This window comes from Arachis ipaensis, chromosome B06, assembly GCF_000816755.2.
Source record: "Arachis ipaensis cultivar K30076 chromosome B06, Araip1.1, whole genome shotgun sequence".
Classification (NCBI taxonomy): domain Eukaryota; kingdom Viridiplantae; phylum Streptophyta; class Magnoliopsida; order Fabales; family Fabaceae; genus Arachis; species Arachis ipaensis.
In genome coordinates this window covers 3,937,788-3,947,044 of record NC_029790.2, presented here as the reverse complement: position 1 = coordinate 3,947,044, position 9,257 = coordinate 3,937,788, and the positions used below count along the sequence as shown (strand labels likewise).

Below are 9,257 nucleotides of genomic sequence, written 5' to 3'. Positions count from 1 at the left end.
ATTTAATTTTTTCTATTTTTTATTTTTATTTAAGTTTTTTTATTTAATTAATATTCTTATATATCTTATAATACCATCCTAACGCACAACTAGAAAATTGATTAATACAGACAGATTTACAGACAGATTTGGTCTTTATTACAGACAGATTTTTGGTTACCGACGAAATTACCGACGGATTTTGTCCCTATGTAAAAGTCCCGTCAGAAATTATTTACCGACGGATTTTTATTCCGTCGGAAAATTACCGACAAATTTTTACCAGTTACCAACGGATTTTCCCTCTGTAAATTCTCCATCCATTTCCTGAAGAACTTTCCGACGGATTTTTCCTCTGTAATTACAGACGGATTTTTCGACGGATTTTTCGTCTGAATTATAGACGAATTTTCAGACGAATTTTCCGTCTGTAATTACAGACGGATTTTTCGACGGATTATCCGTCTGTAATTACAGACAGATTTTCCGACAGATTTTCCGTCTGTAATTTGAACTTTGGAGAATCATCTTACACTCTAATTACAGACAGAAAATCCGTCTATAAAATCGTCTGTAAGGTAAAATAGATTTTTTTTTTATTTTTCTATTGCAAAATAAATACTTTAGATTTGTTTTCTAAATTTACTCCATCAAACACACTATAAATTGAAAAAAAAAAGCCAAAAATCACATAGATAAACATAATATTCATTACATAATACCTATAAAATGGATGTTATTTTTCAACACCATTATCCAATATCTCACTGTCTCAATAAAAAGATACCCCAAAATTTCTTTTAAACTACAACAAAGAAGGGCAGGACTTTCAGCCTAAGTTTTAAAACTATTTCCTCATGCTCTCTTTAAAGTTTAAACTCTCCAATCTAATCTGAGTTACATGATTCTTCACTCCATGGTAGACTCCAATCTAATCTATTGCCACATCGATTTGCTCCTCATTGTTCACAATAGCTGAATCACCAGCACCCTTTCTGCGCTTGTGTGGCTGATTCAAGTCATTGTCCTTGATCTCCTCTAGGACATTCTCACCTGAATCACAATGTTTTGAAACTTCTGTCCCATCATCATCATTCACAGTCTCTATATTTTCATTATTTTTGTCATTGGACACTTCAGAACTCTCTTCTATCTCAGCCTCGCGGAGGAGAGTTTTTATCGTGCTCATCATGTGTCTGTTAACCTATTGCAAAGGCCAGAAACAACATAAATATAATCGCAAGATCACATACAAACTGTAAATCAATTACATATATTTTGCTTTATATCTTCGTTATAATCACTGACGTTGAAATTGATATCTGCATCAATGCCACGGAATTTGATCACAGCTCGATCATATGCCCTGAAAATTAAATCAAACTTACACACTAAAATTCAAATCCATGAAATATTTTTCATTAGCCAAAAAGAAAAAAAAAGAACCGATAACAAAATTACCTAGCTACAGCATGTGCTGTGTCAAATCCACCTATTCTTCAATCGCTGAGAGTGGGGTCATAGGGTGCATCTTCCAATTCAAGGTGGACAGAATCAGAAGCTCCATTCTCTGAATAGTCTTTGACTCAAACACATATTTTGCATCTTCAACCTGATGATAATTCATGATCAAATAATCACATTATTAGAAACCTCATGATAAGTTTTTTGATATAAAGGAGAAAAAAACACGTACTTGAAGGTCCAAGAGAAGAGGCACTTGAGTTTCTTCAACTTTAGCAGCCAAAAAGATGCAAGTGACAGAGGAAATCTCATTTAGAACAACTGAATTGTTAAAGAAAAGAAAAGAGGCATTGGGAAGCTTATTACCTGATCGAAGTCCTTGTTTATACTTTTTAGAATATGATCTGAGGGGTTTTGAAGAGCAGGACAAGGAAAACCATTGGAAGCGAAAAACTACATACAAGATGATGTTCTTATGATAGTATTATAGAAATGATGGGCATTGAAAATATGAACTAGTTAGTTAGTTGGTTCTTAGTTGTATATTAACCTGAATTGCAGCAGAAGCAAGTCCAATGTAAACTGTTTTGCCAGCAGAGAACAAACAGAGATTATCAAAGAATTGAAAAACTTCAGCACTAGGCTGATGGATTGATGCAATAACTGTCCTTTGAATGGCATCTTTATGATCAAGGGATTTAATTCTTTTCATGACATAGTAAGAGGCAGCAGTGTCAAGTCAGTTGGGGAGATCACTATAGCATAGTTTTTCCCATGAAAGACAACAGCAGCTAATCTTTGTATTTGCTTCCTTAATATACACCACCATAGAAATTCTGTTATAAATCAATATTTCATGTAGTTATCATTGTGAGAAAACTAATCTCTATAGAATTTGTAACAAAAAACATGTAGTATCTTCAAACCAGAAAATTAGTATCAGTACCAAGAAAGATAAGAACATGTAGATTTAAGAGCAAACCATCCTGTGGAGTCACGGCTCTCATAGTTCTTTATGGTATCCAACAGTTCAAGGGCTTCTAACACAAACTTCGTATATTCACTAAGTAAAAAGAAAAGAATAACAATGATATTTAGCACTTGAAGAGAATTTTATATATAGTTCATAAGTCATAACAAGAACTGGAAGGAACAAGAACATGCAAATTCCAGATAAAAAATCTTAGCAATTCAAATATATAGTTCATAAACAAACTTCATTCTATACCACAATCATAGAAATTTTTATGTTTCAGATTTCACAAATTACAGGAACATACAAAATTCATACCTTAGAATTTAGAAACTCAGTTCTCTGCAGCAGCAACAGCTGATTTGCAAACATAAGAGCTCTCCTGGATCGTATTCTTTGATTTTCAACTTCAAGCAAAATAGGGAAAGGACAGGGTTAGCGCTACGGATAGGGCTAGGGATAATGAAATCAGAACAGAGTCACAATGGAAGGGTTAGGGTTAGGGATGAGAAGGAGGCGAAGGCCTACCCGAACTAACGGTGATGAGAAGAGACGATGACAAACCTCTGGCGAGGAGAGAAGAAGCAGCGACGAGAGCGGCAGCAGAGGGAGCTCGTAAGACAAGAGCACGACAGAGAGAGCTCGTGCGACAATGGTGATGAAGGGAGCAAACGCGATGAGAGAGGTGGTGGAGGGAGCTTGTGCGACGCGAGCGGCGGCGGTGGCGCGACAGCGGAGGACGTCAAATCTTCGATGGAGAGAGAGAAGCCATGGCAGTAATCCAAGGAAAACGTAAAAAAAAAAAGGTGAAATGAGGGATTGAGACTTTGAGAGTAACATTAACCAATCCTTTATTTTAATATTTCCAATGGATTATTTTAAATTACAGACAGATTTTTTGTCTGTAATAATTTTATAAAATCACAATATTCTGTTTATTTAATTACTGACGGATTTTCTGTCTGTAATTATTTTTCACAAAAATAAATTAATTTTTTTGACAGAATTATCGACGGATTTTTTTTCTGTCTGTAATTTATGCTAATTCGTTTTTTTTGTTTTCCGACAAAAAATTCTTCTGAAATTCCATCTGTATTTCCGTAGGATAAAATTCGTCAGAAATATAAGGGATTTTTTTAAGGATAAAATATAAAAAATAATTAATTTCCGAAAACAAGATATTTGAACTTTAATTTTTAGAATGTGATTTTTTTTTTGGAATTAAGGGCAAGTTCGTCACACCTCCGACAAACTCTATATAAATTATGAAATTCGCCGCACTCCCGACGAATTTTAGGTTGGGTTCAGCATAGTATATAAAGGTGGTGGGGCTATTCTCATTTGTCCCTTTCTTTCTAAATCTCTCCTCCAAATTTATTTTGTTCTTTTTTTTCTGTCTTTCGACGTCCGTAAAGTTCGTTATCTACGACATCCTCAGTTTCAGGTCAGTAAATAATATGTTAGTTAGAGTTACTGTTTACATATTAGTTAAAGTTACTGGTTAGTGGTTGCATGTTAGTTAAAGTTATAGATTTACTGTTTACATGTTAGTTAGAGTATATAACATGTTAATTAGTTCAGCTTTTTTATGTTATTGTTTTCAAGTACAGTTGCTGTTTATTGTTTATAACATGTTAATTAGTATAAGTTGTTAGTGAATTCTTAGTTAGTTTAGTCAGAATAGTTAGTTTAAGTTGTGAATTATAAGGTAATTAGTGGAATAATTAGTTAGGTTAGGTTAGACTAGGAAGAAACATGATTATGGTTCAATTAGTTATTGATTAGGGTTGTTAGGGTGTTAGTTGATGGCCTCATGTAGTTGGGTTAAACTTTAATTAGTAAGTTTATAAAGTGATTAAGAAGTAAGGTAGACAATTAGCAGGTTTAAATATGTTTTTTAAGAATTTAGTTAATGTAAAAGGAACTGAGTTCAGTATATGTTATTTTATTTTACTAGAGTGTGGTTAGATGGAGCAGTAGTTATTGGGTTATGAGGATATGCTTTACAGATTGGATCAGGTTGAGCACATTGCTAGCAGACTTGATTGAGTGGTACACTTTTATCACTATTGTTTATTTTATTATAATTAATAAATAGTGAACTTGTTATTTTATGTGTTCGCCATCCTTTTTTTTTAATTTTTTGTTTCTGTTTGGTAGACGCCTCGGATCTTGTGCACCCAGCGGAATTTGATGACACGGCTGCCGGAGCAAATTAGGCCCTATCTCAAACGATCCGGGTTTGAGTATGTGGCCTATATGGTGCCTCGGCGCTGATAGAGAGGTGCATGCCTGAATCCCACACGTTTCATCTACCATGCGGGGAGATGACTATCACCCTGCAGGACGTGGCCTATTAGCTGGGACTCAAGATCGACGGTGATCTTATGAGTGGATACATAGGTGGTTGGGAGCAGCACCATCAGGGACGGACCATTGAGGACTTATGTCAGCAACTACTGGGTGCTGTTCTTGACCCAGATGACAGACAGTCACAGATCAAGTGGACTGTGAAGCTCACATGGTTCCACAACACGGTATGCAAGAACCCTTTATCACAGGGTTAATGCACTTGGAGATATTCGTCGTCATGTGACCAAATCGACGACCTTCATCCGCATACTATGCCCACTGTGGCCGTAGCATTTCTTCAAGCCAATTTGTGATTGCTACATTTTTGCTCCTTAGACGGCCAAAATAATGAGTGAACTCATGCTGCGACTTCGAATACGCTGCGTTAACCAGAACCTTCTTCAAGTCCTTGTTCTTGAAGTGAGTCATGAAGTTGGCAGCAATATGTCTTGTACAAAATGCCTGAAAGGCATGAGGTGGTTTCCATAATCTTCCCTCGACGTTCAACGCACCATCAATTGATTTGTGTCTGTCTGAAATCACTAAGATACCGGGTTGTGGTGTCACATGTTGCCACAGATATGAAAGAAAGAACGACCATCCATCCTTCGTCTCACCCTCAACAACGGCAAATGCAATAGGCAAAATGTTTGCGTTACCATCTTGAGATATGGCCATCAGCAACGTCCTACCGTATTTACTATATAAGTGGGTGTCATCAATAGAAATAAGTGGCTTGCAATGCTTGAAAGCCTTAACACACGGTGAAAATGTCCAAAAAATCCGATGAAACATTATTGTGTCGGCAGAACCAGGCCAATGCTGTGTCACAAGTTGCACCCAAGTACCTAAAGACCCATTTTCAGTTAGCATATTGTAGATGGTGTATTTTTTAATAGCGAATAACCATAATGAAATAAATTTTATCGGGCAAGTGCATCTGCATAGCGAATAACCAACGAAGAAACTCGTTGTATGACTCCTCCCAATCGCCATATATTCTAGCAATGACTCTCTGTTTTGCAAGTCAAACCTTTCTGTAGGATGCCTTGTAACTGAAGTGATTCTCCACACCTCCTTACAGAATTCTGATGCTGATTGTTGGATCCGCTTAGACCATTGTGAAAATGTGTTGAGCAATCACCTTCGAATCCAACCTACGATGGTCTTGCCCCATCGAAGTTTGCATGCAAGTATGATGATTAGTGTATCTCATAACCTCCCACTTTTCTTACTTTCGGCAATATGATATGAGTATGCTCCAAGTACAACTGGGCTCGAACTGGATACACTGTGCATTATACCTCAACTGGTTATTCTCTACTATTTTGTATTCCGCAGCCCTCCTGATGCTATACCTTTTAACTGCCAATATGACTTCTTCCTTGTTCTGAAATTATTGTCCAATCTCAAACTCATTGCTTGGATTCTTTTTGGGGCCTCTATGGGTAAACGACCAATCTGAAGTCATTGCATCAAGATTCAACCTAGAGAGGTGATCTGGCCGGTCGTATGGCAGCTGTGTCAGAGTAATTTGTATGTCACTGTAGAAGTTCATCTCTTCTTCCTCGTTACCATCATCAGAAATTTCGGGTGGTTCATCATCAGCATCGTCTCCGTCATCGGGGTTAATTTCAGACTGATCTATCATCGGATCCTTGATAGCAAAACCCTTATTACTTTTAACATCGTCATCCATCAAATCAGTATTACGAACTTCAACATTAGATCCCTCTTGACTACCTTCAGGTGGCATATTTAGATCCACTATCATCCTTCTGATATTTCGTCTAACAGCTCCATTTAATGGACTATCATCGACAGTATCTGCAGATGATCCTTGGCCACCTAACTCAACGAGAAACACAAATAATTCCAACAGATGAACATTTGTTCATCGGTTGTTCCACGACCTTATAAGACATACATCCTGGTTGTCACATAAACAATACCTAATTCAAAATAACAGAAATATTTCTCACAACCGTTGTCTAATAAATATACTATCAACAGAGACAAGACAACTGTGATATACCTTTTATAAGACAAACTGCCATTTACTCCGGCTGGATGTCTGTAGTAAATATTTTTTTCGACGGAATGCAATATCAGATTCTTCAACGCTGTTAGACTCTTGACATCTGGTGTCATATAGGTAATTATCGGTTACCCTGATCTAAAAACGATAGAACCTTCTTCATCATATACTATTTCACTATCATAATGAATGGATAACAATGAATTCCTTGACATTGTAGAGAAAAAATGTCAACAATGAGAACGAAAGTGGAGAATGAAATTATAGTTCTCAGCTCCGCTCTCCAACAGGCATGCTTTTATTTTGGAAACCCAACTTAGAGTTTGTCGGGGGTGCAGCGAACTCCATAATTTATAGAGTTCGCTGGGGGTGCGACGAACTTGCCCTTAATTCCAAAAAAAAATCGTATTCTAAAAATTAATGTTCAAATATCTTATTTCGAAAATTAATTATTTTTTATATTTTATTCTAGAAAAAATCCTTTTTTAAGTGTATAAAATAATTTTAATTTCTTAAAATACATAAAATATCCCTCCTATTTTGCAGGTTTTAGGTCATCTAATATTTTAATAAGTATGAACAGATGATCTAAGCATCAACTCGTATTAAAAGAGTTACAATATACGTGGCATTAAAATGTCTTTTGTTATGCTTGATATTTTGTAAAATTTTGGTATCTTATCATGTTTCGAGAATGATACTTCACTTATCGAAAAAATGTAATAATAAGTACAATATTCTTGATTTAGCATAGAGTGTTTTAAGTAAAAGTCCTATCTTTATTATTTATTTAACCTGTTTCATTTTAGATTGAATTCTTTCTAAGTAAAAAAAAAAACAATATATAATACAATATTAAAATTTTTTTTAAATATATATGTACATAATATTTTCATAATTTTTAGCCGTTAATTTTAATTATAAAAAATATATATAATATATATAATTAAAATTAACAATTAAAATTTATTAAAACATTGATGTACCAGTATACTTGAAAGCTTTTCTATAATATAATACAATGCTATGTCTTATAAGACGTGTATTATCAATTTTTTAAGTATATAAGATAATTTTAAAAATTTCATCGAACCCCCAAGAAATCCCCCATTAATTTGCAATTGCATGTTCTGAAGTCCAAGATAAAGAAGCAGCAATATCTATATATATCAGTCCTAAAAGTCCAAAACTGAACCATGGCTGCTACAAGTGCTATTAGCATTGTGTTTTACATGTTCTCATGGTTAAGTCTTGTTGTTTTGATTTCACTCCTCAAGTACCTAATTGGCAAAACAAGAACAAATCCCAGAATTCAAACACCACCATCACCACCATCACTACCCATAATCGGACACCTTCACCTTATAGGCTCATCAGTAATACCAAAGTCATTCCAAGCCTTGGCTAAACTCTATGGCCCTCTGATTCAGCTTCGTTTAGGTGCCTCAACTTTCATACTTGTCTCCAACGCACAAGTTGCAAAACAAGTGTTGAAAACCAATGAAATCAATTTCATTAACAGGCCTCACATTGGGTCCTCCTCTGAGTACAACCTCTATGAAGGGTGTGATTTTGTTTTTGCACCTTATGGGCCTTATTGGAGGTTCATGAAGAAGCTATGCATGAATGAACTTCTCTCGAGTTCTCAGCTCGGGAGATTCATGCACGTAAGGGAACAAGAGATTAAGAAGCTCTTGAAATCACTTATGGTTTGTTCTAGTGAGGGCAGAGAGTGTGATTTGGGTTTTGAGCTTACTACTTTGACCAACAATATCCTATGTAGGACGGCCATGAGCACTACATGTCTGGACAAAGATAAGAATAGCGATGATGATGCTGTGGAGATTCATGGTTTGGTGAAGGAGTTTCTTGAACTTGGTGCCAAATTTAGCATTGGTGATGTTCTTGGGCCTTTGGGTAAACTGGACTTATTTGGGTATGGGAAAAGACTTTTGAAAACACTCACTAGATTTGACCAGATCGTGGAGAGGATCATGGAGGAACATGAGAAGAAGAATGATAATGAAGGAGAAACATGGGACATGATGGACGTTTTGTTGCAAGTCTATAGAGATCCAAATGCTCAAGTGAGATTAACAAGGAATCATATCAAGGCCTTCTTCCGAGTAAGTTCTTTTTTTTTCTTCTTGCCATGCATTTCATTGTAATTAATTACCCAAGGGTAAGCTAACAATACTCTCCAAAGATTTAACTATCCTTTTAAGACTACATTTGTTTACAAGAATAGGACATGATAAAACATTAAAAACAAGACACAAAAAATAGAGACACAAAATTTTGTATTTTTGTATTTTATTTGATGATAGACTAGAACAAATTATAAAAATTTAATTTATTCTCATTTTTTTATTAAAAATTTAAAAAAAATATATAATAATAAAAAAATAAAATTATAAAAAATTAACAAGAATAATAAAAAATATATTTATA

General features: G+C 35.2%; 2 protein-coding genes and 2 long non-coding RNA genes across 4 annotated transcripts in view; 1 reads left to right on the top strand and 3 right to left on the bottom strand.

Moving 5' to 3' along the window:
- Positions 1,374–2,217, bottom strand: LOC107647914. The gene is made up of 3 exons (XR_001621664.2): positions 1,810–2,217; positions 1,676–1,713; positions 1,374–1,591 (listed from the first exon to the last, which is right to left on the bottom strand). It is a non-coding gene; the product is annotated as an uncharacterized LOC107647914 (long non-coding RNA).
- LOC110263099 lies at positions 2,368–3,217 on the bottom strand. The gene is made up of 3 exons (XR_002348158.1): positions 2,945–3,217; positions 2,735–2,823; positions 2,368–2,506 (listed from the first exon to the last, which is right to left on the bottom strand). It is a non-coding gene; the product is annotated as an uncharacterized LOC110263099 (long non-coding RNA).
- LOC107646269 lies at positions 5,039–5,764 on the bottom strand. Its single transcript, XM_016350464.1, has one exon. It carries the CDS (start codon positions 5,762–5,764, stop codon positions 5,039–5,041), a length of 726 nt encoding a protein of 241 aa, XP_016205950.1.
- LOC107645439 (3,9-dihydroxypterocarpan 6A-monooxygenase) overlaps positions 7,901–9,257 on the top strand; it is a 3,508-nt gene continuing 2,151 nt past the window's right edge. The window contains exon 1 of the mRNA XM_016349462.2: positions 7,901–8,932. Coding sequence (XP_016204948.1) covers positions 8,003–8,932 — 930 coding nt within the window. The 5' untranslated portion in view covers positions 7,901–8,002. The remainder of the gene's footprint in view (positions 8,933–9,257) is intronic.